This window comes from Mastacembelus armatus, chromosome 12, assembly GCF_900324485.2.
Source record: "Mastacembelus armatus chromosome 12, fMasArm1.2, whole genome shotgun sequence".
Lineage (NCBI taxonomy): Eukaryota > Metazoa > Chordata > Actinopteri > Synbranchiformes > Mastacembelidae > Mastacembelus > Mastacembelus armatus.
The window spans coordinates 5,314,587-5,331,399 of NC_046644.1; the positions used below are offsets into that span (position 1 = coordinate 5,314,587).

Below are 16,813 nucleotides of genomic sequence, written 5' to 3' on the forward strand. Positions count from 1 at the left end.
TGGACCAGGTAAAAGATGTCACAAATTTCACTGGAAAAAATATGTCGTGAACACAAAGTTCAGATGAGGTTTGAGATGGATTTAATGGGTGCAGTGTAGCATAAAGCTCATGTTCCTGAAAATTTGTATTCACTCTATAGCTGCATGCAACTCTGAGACAATCACATTTTTACTGTGTTTATGTTTTTGTATTATATATACACTGAACTCGAACTGTCAAGTCTTGAATGTGACAATCATGTTTATTGATCAGTTTCCTCTGTATGTCCTAGTTTGTAATTTTCTTTTATAGTTTGTGATTACCTGAGTGTTACAGCACAGATTCATGGGAAATTTAAATAAATAAATTTTTTACATTGTTTTTATAGTGGATTTTTCAATATGTCATGTCCCACTTTAGTTCTTGGTCAATGTTGTGATTCTAGTAGATCTAGAGCTCAAATCTGGTGTGAATTTCAGGTCAAATAAAATATTTGATTAGAAAGTAAAGGTAATCAATTTGAAATGCATTGAAACTGGAACGTCAGTCCTTTTATTAATAGGCGATGCTTTCAGTTCAGATCCTGATGAATAAAACAGACTTTATAGGCCACTGCTCTTTCTTTAGTTTATTCAGCAGAACAGTACATGCATTACCTATTGACTTGATGGCTTCAGTTTAGAAATTCCTTATCATTTGGGTCACCTGACATCTTCTAGGTCCAATGCGGTTAGAGTACATTCAGATATCACAGCTGTTCAACCAAAGGTAATATTTACTGTTACTGCCAGCTAAATATGCACAATAAAACCCACAATTCCTCTTTGGTCAAATAAAATACATCACATCAACACTTGGCCTAGTGAGATAATCTGTCTGCTGCAGTCAAACAAGATGTACATGTTTACATAACAGTGCAGTGTACAAATTAAGGCAAGTCAAGTCATATCCACCAGGATACAGAGAGAAGAAAGGTACTGAAACAACTGAAAGATGGCTGGACAGCAGTAAAGAGTAATTGTGTGGTGAAAAGAAAGAAGTGTGTTCAGATGTAGACAGGTTGTTCCTGTGCTGTCAGCAGACGGTACATGGCTGCAGGCATCGTCTTCATGTGGATCTGGAGCAGAAAGACATTGACAAGACAATGAGGTTTTTCTTGTTTTCTTTTTTTTTTTTTTTTAAATAGCCATTCCTTTAAAAAGCAAATTTAACATTCTGCAAGGGAGCACTCATGCATCTATTTTTCCTCTTAATTTCCAAAAGAGACTTTCAGTGCTACTCCTACCTCCCCCATGGCATTAGACAGGATTTGAACGATCTTCTCGTGTGGCGTCGCCACAACGCTTTGGCTGTTGATCTCAATGATGCGATGACCAACGCGGACGCCTCCTCTCTCGGCGATACCTCCCCTCATTAGGCTGCAGATCTGCAGCGTAGACAAAGTCAAAAAGCAGGGAATCAACTCAAATTGCCAGCTTCCAGCACATAAAACTAGGCCACAGGGCAATACCAGTCAGTGACAGGAATTCTGAGGCCAAAGATTCAAAGTGTAGCTATGTCATAAACGTCATAATAGCAAATCTGTTGCTAAGAAATGACACAGTCTTGCAGAAATGAAGGTGAAGAGCATCATCCTGCAGCCACAATTCAACCACGATTAGTCCTGATACTCACAATGCCATTCTGGACGCTGAAGCCTAGCTGGTATCTGAGGTCCGGTCTACGAATGAGCACCATAGTGACAGGGGGACACCTGACAATGTTCATCTTGATCCTGGACTGAGACTTTAGACCCTGGAGGCAGAGTCAGGACAATCTACAATGGGTATTGGCCAGTGGAAAACTTCCAACCATCAGCAATAATCCTGCTTCCTGTTTCCTTCGAGTATAAACAATTGTCAGATATTTATGCTAGTTTTGTTTGGTTCACTATAGATGTTTATTGATTATGTCGTTTTTTTGTGGTGTGTTTGCACACTCCAAACACCACCTCTTTACGTAGCCAGTGTGAGTGAAACCAGGTAACCTAAGGACAGCTGGTTGTCCCAGGAACCTCCCAGCTCTGAATGTATTTAAGGATTAGAATTACAATGGAAAAACCCACACACAGAAGCAGCAGTGTACCTTGATGATGCTCTGGCAGGTACTGAGTGGTAAACCCACAAGACTTGTCCCATTGATGGTCATGATCTGGTCTCCGATGTTGAGTCGACCGGACTTCTCAGCTGGACCAGCATGCATCAGGCTGGCTATGATGACTGTGGGGAGGATGGAGCCCCAGCCCGACTCCACTATCACCACACCCAGGATCTCCCCTTTCTGCTTCTCAATGTAAACCTGCAGGCAAACATGTCAGGCTTTGTTTCATTTAATGGTAGGATGAGATTTCACTTAGAAAATCATCACTTTCATGAGTCCTCCCTTGCTGGATAAACCATGACCTCTCATTCGGTTGTAAAATTCAGATTAAATTGGGTTTAACATCTTAGTGAAGTAACTTGGTCATCCAAACATGAAACAATGCTACATCTAGTTTAGGTTTCTTGCAGCCAACTGCACAAAATGCGAGATGACAGCAGGCGTTCAGAGCAGCGAGAGGAGGGAGGGGGGTCTGAGGTCAGACCAGGTTGAGCATCACAAATTCACCTTCATACTGAAGTAAGGGACGTTTTTTTTTTTTTTTACTAAATGACATTTTTCAGAGTAACAGCTGTGCCTCCAAAACCAGCTGCTCATTTGAAAAGACTGGAAGGCAAACTACCAAAACAGGGCGAGCAGAAAAATAATGGCACAAGCTCTTTTGAGTTCAAGTATTAATGACTTGATCTGAACTGAAAGGCACTGTTGTTCTATACGCTGTAAAAACTGTAAAAACCACAGTGTGTGAAGTTGAATATTTGAGTAAATTTCAGCTGAAGTGAATTAAAAGATCCTGGAACTGTGCTGCCACCTGCTGGCTGACTTACATCTCTGCAGTTCTCTGACTTGGAGAAGTGGATGAGGTCGTCGTTGTACATGTCCTGAGTGTTGAGCAAGTCGCTGTACTCCCTCTGGCTCAGGTCTTCAGGGTTGATGCCGTTGGCCCTGAGGAACTCCTGGTAGGCGACGCTGAAAGACTGACCGATAGACTGAGCTATCAGCTGGGCCTGCGAGTGATGGAAAGAGCAGGACCAGAGCTTGTGAGGGACAGTAGCTTCTATAGTTTGTGTGGTACTTTTATATGGCCAGACAAGCTGAGCATAAACCTCACCTTTAAAAGGCTTATTTATGTCCCAGTAAGACACACCAGCAGTATACTAGAATATTTATAAGGACTCTCACAGATCGGGGGTCTTCCCTGTCCTTCTCTCAAAAATAAACTGAATAGTTACCATAAACCTAAAACCAGTTCTTAAATGGTAATTCCCAATTCTTATTTTCTGATCATCCTGACCTTTGTATCAATGTCACTATAAGTCTTGTTAACTAATATCACTGCCTACAGCAGGCAAGAGTAAATGAAATGTAAGACCTCTTAATGCATTTTTAAGCCTAAATAAATTCATTGCTTTTCATGACTTTTGAAACCCTGCAGATACCCTGTAACAACAGCCATAACTCACATCCTCAGACTCAAAGACATGACAGATCATCTTGTAGAGCCGTCTGTCATCATGGCCCATGGTGGTTTGCTCTGCTGTGTTGTCCAGATTCTCCTGTGCGCTGCGGGACCGGACCATCTTTCCCCGGGCCATCAGGACCACCATGTTTCCGATGTCGGCTATGTAGGATATGGTTCTCAGTGGCAGATCCATTAGAGACTCCTGATGATCCAAAAAACACATGAGGTACTTATGGTAGGCTTTTTTAATGAGGTTTGGAGAATGGGGAGGGAAAATGTGTCGTACAAGTACATTGTGATGTATGTAAGTTTAAATCCAACCTAATATTGCTCTTTGATTGAGGTACGGGGTCCATATTATGATTTTATACCTGAGTGTCTGCATTGAGGACTTTGATCCTCTGCGTGGACATGAACAAATCAACCTCAGCAGTGGACGGAGCCTCCCCGTCAGGGCTCTGCACAACAGGAAAAGAAGTGAACAGAAGAAGCAACAGGCTGATGAACAGCGGTGAGACAGGAGAGCAGCACAGGCAGCCGTCCAGAGCCATCAAACTGAACTACAAACAGAGGCTCCAATGAGCTTACGTCTCACTTACGTCTCAGGCCGTGTGCATGCCACAAATAAAACATGTAGTACTGGAAATGGTCTCGTACATAAAAGTTTACAATTATAGAGAAACAGAACAAACGCACCTTTTTCTTGTTCTTCGCCTGTTTCTGGGCAGCCTGTGGTGATTAGAAAGAGATAAATCAAGACTGTTTTTAAAAAAATGACCTTAAATGGATCGGCAAAAATCCAGTCGCCTTATTCACTGTCGACTGTCTCAATTCCAAATGCCAAATTAAGGGACAAAAGGACCTTAAAGGTGTGTGGTTTATATGTGTGTGTGTGTGTGTGTGTGTGTGTGTGTGTGTGTGTGTGGGAGGACAGAGCTGTTGCTGCCTATCACATCTGACAACAGAAGGCTGCCAGAGGCCTTTGCAGCAAACATTATCAAAAGTTCTGTCTTTATCAATGTGACATAAACTACCCCGAAGAAATAAAAGCAGCCCCATGTGTTTCTGGCAGACGTCTCATCTCGGCTCCGGGTTTCTGGCTCCACATGTTGGCTTGGGCCACCATTCGCTCTTTAAAATGTACCTGTGCTGTTTCACTGTTTAATTAAGATCTAAATCAATACATGAGCTCAGTAATGCTACAGCACCAACTGTGTGTAAGACAAGCTGCACACAAGGGTGTGTCCTTATTTCTATAAAGTTTCACGTCACCTTACACATGAATTCTTCACAAAGTTTGAAATTAGACCAAGAAAGCCACTACCCATGCCAGACCACCATGCTGTCTTTTTTGTTCGAAAAGAAAAAAAGACTCCTTATTATATAGTTCCTAATCTCCCTCCCAGTGAGACTCTCAGACCTCATCAGAGGCCATGTCCTGGATCTGTCAGTCAACCATCCAGTGACCAGAGTTCAGCTCTGCTCCCGTCCTCTCCTGCCTCTCATTTTCTTTGCTCGTCTTTTCAGAATTACAGTGCCTTAGCGCTCGTCTTTCTCACTAACTACCTTAAACAACCCACCTTCAGCTCATTCTAATATGTTCACATGGTCGGCTAATATTACACACAATACAAGCCACATCTCCACGCACTGATTGATGTTAAACTGTATTTTCTCTTTGCATGCTGCTTCTTTGAGATCACACGTTGTGACTCTAGCAGAGAGTGAGGTTTCCAGTCTCCAGGGCTTCTCATTCTTGAACTCCAGTTTATGTAACATCCAGTGGAGCTGAGAAGAGAAGCCTATATGACTGCAGATCAGGACCGGTGATCTGTGGACGATGCATCGTGCACAAACCCAAGGACTTTTCAGCCGCTGGCTGTGTTGCCTGCTAAGGGTTTCTGGCTTTAAAAGACCCAAATTTGAAGTGAATCTCAGTTACATCACTGACGCTGTGTCCAAGCGTCTTAGAAAATGTACTCCACCCCCTAAACCCAGGAGCTTTAATATGTGAAGTCCCTGAAGTCTGTACTATCATTAATTAAAAGCATTAACCCCTCAGTATACAGTTAAACAGTCTATTACATGTAAATTTTCCACAGACCGACAGTTCTTCACTGAAGCTTTGTGATGATTATACAGAACAAATCACTCCAATTAAAGATCTGCACTTTCTGACTGTGCTGCTGTATTAAATAGGAATATTTACCATCACAGTCACATTTCACCAGAATTCAGCCTGGTGTCTTATTTATTTTGTCAGAAATGTGAAACTGTGCAAGCTGTGGTTTGCTCTCACCCGGACTCTGGTCATGGCCTCTTGGGCCTGCTGCATGCGGGCGCTCTTTGATGGCGTCCTCTCTGACAGCAGGTGGGTGCAGCCCAGGTAGGTCGCCGCAAAGATGATGCCGTCAATAAGGTCTTCTGGGTCACATGGTCCAGGCACTGCATGAACCAAATGTACTTGTTAGGGCACATGAACACACATATATGTACCAGTATGTAAAGTACACAAAACTAAAGATATTGTTTGAGAATTGATCGCATTAGAGAAAAACAATGCAGGCGGAGTGTGAGCCCACTCACCGTCCACAAATGTTGGAAAGGGGGGAAGAGACCTGCGAATCTGAGAAGGCACAAAAAAGAAAAACACCACCATTCTTATTATTTCTGTTCACATACTGCAGGTCTCTTCCTAACTCATTTAAATTCTGCAGGGTTTTCTCTGTCAGCCATTTAGCTGCTGGCAGATAAACACCCTGTAAAAGATCTTAGTCTTAGCAGCATTTATCATCATATCTGCATTTCAATTTCAGCATCCTGAACCATATATATTAACACATTTTAACATAAGACTGTTAATAATTGGAAGGTTTTAATACCCTGGAGGGTGCTGGGTTCATTTACTGTGGTACACTGGTCTATGATATGGGCTCTGTGTTTTCTCTGTATCTGTCTCTCTGTAGAACATTTTAGGTTCCTGTCTGCAAACCGTCCGTTCATGTACAGACAACTTTTACTGGATTGTGATATTCTAAAACTTAAAAACGGGATAGGATGGGCAGGATGTGGAACAATAAGAGGTGCTTTTCTCTGTGATTTCCACACCGATTGGTGGATGTCTGTTTGAGACCTCTCACCTCCTGGACCGACGGCTGCTGTGGAGGCGACTGTGGCTGAACCGGTGGACTCGGCTGTTGACGTGAAAGCTTCTGATATTGTTGATGCTGATTAGGTGGCACGTGCGCGTACGACTGTGTCTGTGCATACGTTTGTGATGGCTTCGACGTGTCCGTCTGCTGTGAGTGGTGGCCTGGGTGGCGCTGATGGTTGTGTTGGGGCTGCTGTTGGCGATTATGCTGGGGCTGAAGTGCTCTGGATGACTCAGCTCTGAACGGACTGAGTGGCTCCCGGGGTGAGAGTGGCTGACAGGGGGAGTGAGGAGAGGACTGAGACAAGGAAACAAAAAAAGAAAAATATTACTCCTTTGAAACAGCAATGCATATACTCATGCTCACATGTTACACAGACAATACGTGATTCAGGATTTTAGCATTAGTCCAAAGTAAATTGAAAGCTAGGGATGTATATCTTCTTGTAGAACCTGGAAATTCATAAACCATTCTTAAGGAACTTTGTCTGATCTGCAGTTTCTCCAAATCTCCAAATATTTGATTTATTAATACTGAGGAAAAGTGTAATATTTGCTCATTTAGGCTCCAAATTTAGGCTCGTTTCCATGCAGTTAATGAATGAACTGAGGTGTTGTAAGAGGAGCAGATGACAGTGCTGTGACACACATTTTTAAAATGAAAAAGTAATAGTAGGTGACGTCATACTAACAGGACCAGCTGTGGTCTGCAGTGGGTACACATCCTCTGTGGGGCTGACATCTTGCCTCATCACCCAAATCGGCTCCACCGGCTGGTCAGGTGTGTATGGGGAGCGTACTGTCTTAGTCTTCACCTCCTCAATCGCCTCCTTGATATTTTTAATCACCAGGCTGATGGCATCTCCTGAACACCTCAAAGTTTCTGTCCCTAGGAGACCCACCGTGTTCCGCTCATCCTGGGTCTCTCCTGAGCTACTCTGCCCAGATGGGAGGCTCTTGCCCTGGGTTTCCGTTTGTCTACGTGGCTGCCTGCAGCTTCTGGGAACAGGGCTTTGATCTGCACTGTCCCCCTCCCCGTCCGACTGACCATCATAGTGGTGCAGCCGGCAGCCAACAGAACGGTCCAGAGGGGACTGACGTGAAACTTGCTCTCTGCCCTGCTTTGGGGCGTGATAGCAGCCCTTGGTGGGGGAAGGTGTAGCCCCTCTTTGTACATTCTCTTGTCTATGGCTGGTAAAGGGTTCTTGGCAGGACTCCTTCTGGGCCTCATTAGGCTGAGTCCTCCAACAAGGTTGCTTGTGAGGTTCTCTGGGTAATTCAGGGTAGTCAGTTTTAAGGGGCTCAGGAAAAGAGTTAGGGTGAGGTTTTGGCTTTGAATAGGACTCGTAGACAGGCTCACGGTAAGACTTCTGGTGAGACTCTGTATAAAAGTCTGCATAGGTTTTTGGATAAGATTCTGAGCAGGAAGTGGAGTGAGACAACGAGCATGACTGAGAGGAATCCTCATCTTCATCTTCAAGTAGGTCATTGTCAGGTACGGGGCTCATACTGGTGTCCTCGCTGAAGTGATCCAGCTGGGGAAAAGGTGGAACATCAGGGGATGAAGGAGGAGTTGGTGAATGGAGCGGTGGTGGGCTGTGGAGTGGTCCATCCAGGCTAAGTGAGGCAGCACTCTCCGTGTCGGAGCACAGGTCAGTGATTTCACTTCTCCGAGCTGCAATGTCTTCCGCTACATCATCAATGCCTTGCTCCTGGTTGTCCTCCACCTTCTGTGCACATTCCTCTGCTACAACCTTGGCTGTCTGCCCCTCATCACAGCTGGAGCTGGGGTGACTTGTTGTGCACTGGTCTCCATCATCCACTGCTTGTTCTTGTTCTTTACCTTTCTCCTTAATTTTCTCCAAATCATCTCCGCACTCCACCTTATGGTCCTGGAGATCCTCTTCTGCCTCAGCAGATGGAATCTGTTGGGGGTGGAGCTGCATGTTATGGGTTGATGGTCCAGGTGAGAGGTGTGTAGGGGTAACAACAGTAATGGGAGTCTGATGAAAACTCTGCTGCGACTGGTCCGTAGCAGCATCATATGACAAATGTTGCTGCACCTGCAGATCTACTGGCCCCTCTCTCTCATTTGCTCCCGGTGAGGAGTTGTGTGTCTCTCTGATTGGCTGTCTCTGTCTGTGACCTCTGAGCCTGGGGTTAGGGTCACCATGTCGCCGGTAGCGGGTGACAGCATGGCGTGTATGCTGAACAGAACGAGTCTCAGTGTCTCGACTCTCGTCCCCATCTAGCCGTGAAGAAGTCGCCACTGGCACCAGACCAGGACTTTGAGCTTGGCTCTGTCCTTGCCCCTGCTCTGATGGTGGCCGCCTGCGGTGCCGTGGCGGTCCACGTACTGGAGGAGGGTGGTGGTGATGATGATGATGATGATGGGGATTAAATTCTCCATCCTGGTTGAGCATTTGACACGGCCTCCAGGAGCGACGTACAGGAGGTTCCCCTGGTGTCGCCCCATTGGGCTGCTTGCTCCTCAGGGGCACCTTCTTCTCCTCACCTGCATCCTCCATTGCCTCTCCCTGATACTTGTTGCTCATGGTTGGGGTGTGATTTTCAGAACATGACCCTCTTGTAAAAGAAACTCCAATCAAAGCACAACCTAGCAGAGATGGAGACAGAACATAAACATCATATAATATATGATAATAAATAAAAGCTACAATGACACTGTGGTTAATTTCTACTGCATTCGTGGTGCTGTTATTTCCTTTATTTTGTTTACATGCTACTATATCTTTTTAACCCTCCACCCCAACACCTCTCCAACCTGAGATTACACTGACACAAACACACAAAGCAAATATTTGGATAATGTTGAGTAGCAGGCTGGCAACTTCCTGTATCTATAATCTTAAGGGCAAAAACTTAAATCCCCTGGCATGTCCATGAGCAGCTGGCATATGGCACAGCATGAGAGGAGGGAGGAGAGGAGGAGGGTGAGGACATCGAGGGACATCTTTCTGGTATCAGATATGACCTGACAGGGCGGAATGGATAGAGCAGCAATCTGGATAATAAAAAGCATCTGTGAGTGAGAAGCCCAGCTGTGATATTTATTTAATATGACAAGGCTATCAGGGTATTTCCCATCACAGGCTTCACCGTGTCTGAGGTCAACGCTAGAAATAAAATCTACTAGAGCAGTGGTGCCCGTTCCATGTTCCCCGAGGGCCACTGCCAACTATCCCTGCCCTACCCACGGTTGATCACCTGAATCAGGTGTGTTCAGCCACTCAGAAGCTGGAAGATACCAACTCAGGTGAGGATTGAAGTAGGGGACAGACAAATTAATTTGGCAGTGGCCCTTGATGGTCTAGATGTATCAAAAAGAATATTCTTGTTCTGGAAAATGTCACCAATGGTGAAAAGGTTATTTAGGCATTAATGACCCAAATCAGGAAATCTAAAAAGAATTGGTAAGATTTGTGATTCTTAATCCACTTTAAAGGGAATACTGAGTCCCTTTGAATCGTAATGTTTTTAGCATCTATATAAGTTCATTTATAATTGATTTGATCCAGTGCTTTATGTAAGGGGATCTTTACTCATCTTAGCAAACCAAAGATTAGATCACTCCTGTCAATTACTGCAGCTTATCTTGAATCAATATGTTTCATATTGCACTGTAAGGGTCACTGCTATGGTTGTCATCTTAGATTTAAAGACAAATAAATTCTAGCCTTTTAAAATTGAATGCAGCGGACCGAGAGAAGACACAGAGGGCAAAGGTTAATGCTGAGCCTGTAATCTGAGCACAAACCACAACTGCCAGGGAGGGAACATGAAGGGACACAGCAGGAACAAGGGCAGACTCCCAGGGTGGCTAATATCTCTCTCTGCCTGGAGTTTAGGGTTGGATGGCGGTGGTTGGGTGACTTGGAGGGAGAGTCAGGGAGGAGGGGTTGCCCAGGTCACAGATGGCCCGGCCAGCATGGTGGTGAGACACACAGGCCTCTAGAGCCGTGAGCTGAGCACTGTACTGCCATCTGTCAAGCTGCAGTGAAAGCTGTAGGGTCAGGGATTTACCAGCCCATTAACTCGCTGATCTTATACTCACAGCCAAATACACACTACAAACAACATACATGTGCTACATGTACTTGCAAGGAGTTTCACTTGAGTGCATCTATTCACTAGGGTATCATTTTCTTCACTACATGCCTAAAATTTGAGCATAATGAAAAGCAAAGAAGACATTTTTGATTCATTTAGGGCTGAAGTAACGATTATTTCATTATAAACATACCTGTCTGTGATTTTATCAATTACCAGATTCAGTCTGTTAAAAAAATATCTGAACACTGCTGAAGATTATTATCATGATATTTTCAGCTGACCACACTATCAGTGTTTTTAGGAGGAATACTCACAAACGCAGATTGAGAAACAGCAGTAAGGTGAAAATGACGACCAAACAGGCAGAGCTGTCCACTCTTTGTTTCACCCCCATGTTCTATAGACGACCATGTAGAATTAAAATTAATAAACTGTAATAATAATAAACTGGAATAAAAACTGTAGGGTTTAAAAATAGACCTTTACATGACTGTGTCATCTCCACCCACAGTTTTGTACTATAACAGGCAGAGTGGTGCAATGATCAGAGAAAGGCAGGACTAAAGGTACATCTATGTAATTAAAGTATGTGCATTATACAGGTGGTATCTAACATCACTATATCAACCTCTTCAATTCAAACTGCAGCCTAAGCATACACCCTGATGGTGCACTAGCCTGAAAATGAAGCCTATCCATCTTCTCCTACAATCCTAACTAGTGCTAAAATTATAAGTAAGGGCTAAATGATTGATTCATTCAATATTCGGTTGCAGAAAACGAAACTATAATTTTCATTACTGATTTGGCCTCTACTCATTTCAAGAAAACAATGGCACCATTATCTAACCCCAGCTTCACCACTGTAAGGATTTGATACATTTCTTTGAATTATGTAACAGTGGACTTAAATGAATAGAGCTTTGGGTGTCAGAACCTGGGGAGTAAAGGCAGACAGCTTCACTATTTTCTGAAATATTATTTAGAAAAAAATAACAGATATTCAGTAATGAAAATAATTCTTCGCTGTGATGGTCTAGACATTAAAGGATTCTCATCTTTCTATTCTGGAGAGCATGATTCATCCCCTGTCAATGACACACACACACACACACACACACATCACGGACCCGGGCCCACTCATCAGGGCATCAGATGCTTACATTGTGTTTATATGTAGACTACGCCATTGCTCCAAAGAGGGATCAGTGGACAAGGGCTAAACTGGCGAGGGGTTTTATTTTGAAGACTTACACGCTTGTTAAATCCACCCCCATGGCCTTAAATACTTTTATTATGGTAAAAGGTTAAAAGCCTTTGGTTCTTATATTGAATGATCAGTCCTGCTCTCCACCTCTGTACAATCAATGCGTTTATAGTACAATCCAGGGTGTAGTTTAAAGTGTTAATGGGGTTATTCTGGATATGATGCAGAACATCCATCCTAGGAATCACATACATGTTCTTTCTGTTTGGGGAAAAAAAAAAATCAAAGGTGCGTCAATCAGACACCTGTCTAAATGCGTCCTTCCCCCTCCTCACGGCCTGGATTAGTGCTCCGCATATCTCAGATCCGCCATCAACGAAAACAACCAAATACAAAGCCTACTCGCTGCGCCGTCCTGGCCCCCAACTAAACTCGGCTTGCCCGCATGACATCTACTCATTTACCTGCATGTCAGAGGAGGAGAGGCCCGGATCCGGCCGCTGCAGAACACATCGCCCCCCGTCCCTGCTCCCGCTCTCTTGGCTCGGCTGGTCCCTCTAGACAACTTGGTCGGATTAAGGCGGAGAGCTCAGCCCCTCCTTCTGCACCGTGACATCAGAGTGGATTAGCCGAGCACAAAGCGCCTTTACAAACACTGCTGATGCGGGTGGTACACACACCGACAGCTTCATCCCACCTACTCCATCACCTGCAGCCCGCAGAGCGCTGGCTGCTGTGGCTCTGGCCGCCTGCTGCAACACCGCTAACACTTATATTCCCCCGGTCTGTCGGAGGTGTCGCTGTTACCTGCCGGGATCTGTCTGGATTATCTGATGGGTTATGAAACAGTACAGGTAGTCTGCCACAGACCTTTATATTTGATAGCCCAGAGAGCAAACATGACAACACCGATACTGGAATATAGGCTAAACTAGGGGGTCTACAGGGACACCTGAAACCTGAAACCACTCACTGTGTTTACTGTTGAATAAGTGTCACTGACAGTGATTCAACACTGAGTCCTCCATTAACCAAAATGTTGCACAGGATTGAATGTCAGTTGATTTTGACACACTGAAACAATATTAGACTAATAACTAAAAACCTTTAAAAACACTTTATTTATACATTTTTCTCAATCTCTCAACAAGTAAATTATGTTTAAGAAAACATTTTCTTAAGGGAAACCTCTGAGGGAAAATTAGACTTTCTTCATCAGACATGGTAGTAGTTAATATTAACTTAATGCTAAATTGAACATTTTACCAGCAAATCCACTTTCAGGGTCATTTAACTAACCATGTACAGCAGAGGACAAAATGTAAACAGAGTCACAAAAATGACATCTTATTATAGGATGATATTATGTCCCTTATTATATAAAAGACAACATAATGTAGTGTCGACAACCAATTGAGACAAAGAGTCAGTGTTCAAATGCCAAGTAGTGTTTTATTAATGAATAGAATAAAACAGGTCCTCACTCATAGGCTAGACTGAGAAATAAAAGGAAACAAAAAGCCTTGTCTAACTTAACTAAAAAGTGACTTTTACTCTAAAATAACACAGTGTGGTAACAACTCATAAACCTAGCATATCTAACTAGAACTGTGTGATGTAAAATGTACAGGGTACCCACTCACCTAGTTAACCTCCCAACCACAGACAACAACAGACAATAAATATACATTACCTAACAGAAAGGAGACTATGCCGCTCATGGTCTCCCTTCCAAAGTTTTTCCCCAGCCTGTGATTGGTCAGCAGGTGAATAATTAGTCAATCAAGATTCCACACCTGGTCCCACCCACAGCAGCACCTTAGTAGAGAGAGGAGGGGGAGACCCAGGAGCAGCACACACAGAAGAAAACATAGCCCTGCTGCATGTAACATATGACATGAAAACAGCCTAGTGTAATAAGTCATGAGTCATAAGTCATAGCATGGTGAAAATTATGCCACAGTATAGTATGTGGTTGTCCTGATTCTTCAAACTTCCTGTTTTGGACTTTTATTTTGGTAACACTTCCTGTCCTGTCCTTCTGTTTTTATCCCTCAGCTTCACCTCTCCTTACTCTCCTCTTAGCCTGCCCTCTACATGCTCCCTGAGACTCACCTCCATCAGTGGCCAGATTGTCTGCTGAATCTCTCTAGAGACTGTCCAACCTGCCAACCTGCTTGTTAACTGTTGCCGACCTGTTTTGCTCTGTACACAAATTCTGAATGCACCAATCTATATCGTTCTGTTTTGCCTGTATATGGACACCTGGTCAGCAGCCTGCTCTTTGTCTGCTTTCTTTGCTCTCTATTAGTTCATTCTTTCTGCCTAGTACTTAACTCTCAGCCTACCCCAAGTCTATGGATCCACTTCTGCATGTGTAAGTCTGAGAGTGAAAACTGAGCACGTGTCCTGAGTGAAAGTTAACATGACGTTTGATCATTACTCACCTGTAAATTACCTGGGAATCAGTTGTGAACTAGCAGCCTGTAGGATTTTCCTGAGTTCTGTGCCTTAATATGCATGTGATGAATGTGATGGCTTATTGAGATATAAGACATTGATAACTCAGAAGTCATGGTGACTGAAAAACCTTAGTTAATACATTAGTTAATATGTTCATCTTGCATGAAGGACTAAGACTAAGTAAAATAACAAACATATGGGGAAAGACATACTTTAGCAAAAAAAAAAAAAAAAAATTACTGAAACTTTTATGTAACCCTATATTTCTCTCAGGATCACAATCTTTCTCTTTCCACACATAATCCCATCCACTTTCTGAAGGCTGGAATTGAACCTGTCAGCACTGCATGTTAAACTCTGGAGACTCTCAGTCTGGGCATGTTTTGGTGTCACTCCCACAGCAGATCTATAGTCTCTGTTTCTACACTTGAACCCCTGTAAATCATTCTCACCTAAATCACATGCACCCTTCTGCCAAAGCAGCCGTTACTATGACAACAACATGTGATGGAGGAGGTTGACGTGTAGAGTAATAACCAAAGTGTCCAATCTTACAGAGTGCACAATCAGGTCATCAGAGTGTATCTGCAGTAATGTTATCAATCTGGATACATAAATGAAGGTACTGTGCTCATGCTTATTACAAATATCATCATTTATATTCATTATATTGTTTGTGTGGTTAATATTGAACTACCTGGTAGGCTAAATGACATAAACAGTGAGAGATCCTGATTATAAGCTGTTACTTGTTTTTCTTTCAACAGATGGAGTCAAAGCACAGGAAAAAACTTTCATAAAAACTCATGTTTTGTTTTCAGAGAAATCTCTGTGGTAAATATGAATAATAATAATGAAAACCATTTGACGTTCACTGCCAATCCTGAGAGCGGATGAGGTCAAGTGTGAGATGAGTAGTATGTTATGACAAAACATTTAAGAAAAAAATATCCTATAATAAAAGCCAAACTAAGTTGCTTGTTTTTGGGCTAATTTGGTGGTCCATGACGTTCCCAAAAGAACGGCGGAGGATCAGAGGGGACGTTCGAGGGTCGGTTAGTCACATGCTGATGAGAACGTCATATTTGCATCATCATGCAAACAATAACTTCTGCTTACGACATGCATGATGCATTCAGTAATGAATTTAAGCTCTGTATTGTTGACACAGACACGGACAACCAGCAAACTAAACCGATTTGGTGACAATGCTGCAGGTTGTAAACTAAAAATGTCTTTAGAGCTTAATATGTACAGAAACCAAACAACTAGTATAGGTAGAATTTACATTTGAAAATAATTATTTTATGAGTCTCGAGCAGATGATTCAGATGCTCAGTGCTTTCACTACAAACTACACTGATGCATGTAGTCCTGACTTCTGGGCACAGTCAGGAGAGACTTCACCTGCAATATCTGGTCTGAAAATGTCCACAATATCTTGTGAAATGCAGATGACCAAGGGTGTGAGGAAAGTGAAGCAATGACCATGTAAGAGACCACATCAAAGGGACAAGAGGAGGAAGGCAGCATGTGATTCATCCAACAGATGGATCACAAATGTGGATGCGAGTACTCCCTTCCTCCCAGAAAGTCCAGTCTTCCACCTAAAGCAGGGTTTTTACTTTTTTTTTTTCTTTTCTGCCTTGAAATCCATTCCATCCTGAAAGTGAAATAAGAGATGAAATCCAGAAATTAGAGAAAAAACATTTTTCAGACCATTTTTAGGTTTACATGTACTGTAAGGGAGTTTGCATGTTCTCCCTGTGCTTGTGTGGGTTTTCTCCAGGTACTCTGGTTTCCTCCAACAGTCCAAAAACATGTATGTCAGGTTGATTGGTGACTCTAAATTGCCCATAGGAGTGAGTGTGAGTGTGTGAGGTTGTTTGTCTCTATGTGGCCCTGTGATGGACTGGTGACCTGTCCAGGGTGGACCCCTGCCTTTCACCCAGAGAGAGCTGGGATAGGCTCCAGCAGACCCCCGTGACCCTGAGCCAGGAAAAGCGGGTATAGAAAATGGATGGATGGATGGATGTACTGTAAGACTGCAGTGAATTGCTTGACATTCATATTCACAGATTCAGAATGCCTGCAAGCTGTTCAAGGCTGAAGCCAGGACAAATATTTTAGATGGTTACAAAATGTTTCGACCCTCTGCTGGTTTGTAATACACAGTTTAGGTCATTTGTGTTTTCAGGCCTCTTGCTAAACAGTGAAGCACTTCCAGTAAGGGTCTTAAAGGGGGGGGGGGTTCATACAATTGATTTGACAAAATCATCAATCAGCATCCTTCTGTGACACCCTCTACTCCTCTGAGAAGGCTGTCGTTTCTTGAAA

The 16,813-nt window shown here is 43.3% G+C and overlaps 1 protein-coding gene across 1 annotated transcript; it reads right to left on the reverse strand.

Annotated features, from left to right (window-relative positions):
• Positions 1-714: 714 nt before the first annotated feature.
• On the reverse strand, positions 715-9,287 carry LOC113124661 (amyloid-beta A4 precursor protein-binding family A member 1-like). Its single transcript, XM_026297708.1, has 12 exons — positions 7,425-9,287; positions 6,722-7,030; positions 6,168-6,207; positions 5,881-6,026; positions 4,278-4,310; positions 3,953-4,039; positions 3,583-3,783; positions 2,947-3,126; positions 2,105-2,317; positions 1,655-1,774; positions 1,266-1,406; positions 715-1,097 (listed from the first exon to the last, which is right to left on the reverse strand). The coding sequence occupies exons 1-12, from the start codon at positions 9,285-9,287 to the stop codon at positions 1,026-1,028; spliced, it is 3,405 nt and encodes a 1,134-aa protein (XP_026153493.1). The 3' UTR covers positions 715-1,025.
• Between the last annotated feature and the right edge of the window lie 7,526 nt (positions 9,288-16,813).

Excerpts from the sequence above, each read along its gene's own strand:
- LOC113124661 (XM_026297708.1), bottom strand. The coding sequence starts at position 9,287 with ATGAGCAACAAGTATCAGGGAGAGGCAATGGAGGATGCAGGTGAGGAG. Across the intron at positions 3,127-3,582 it reads ATGTCTTTGAGTCTGAGGAT|GCCCAGCTGATAGCTCAGTC; the intron begins GTGAGTTATGGC and ends CATCACTCGCAG. Across the intron at positions 1,407-1,654 it reads TCAGCGTCCAGAATGGCATT|ATCTGCAGCCTAATGAGGGG; the intron begins GTGAGTATCAGG and ends TCTACGCTGCAG.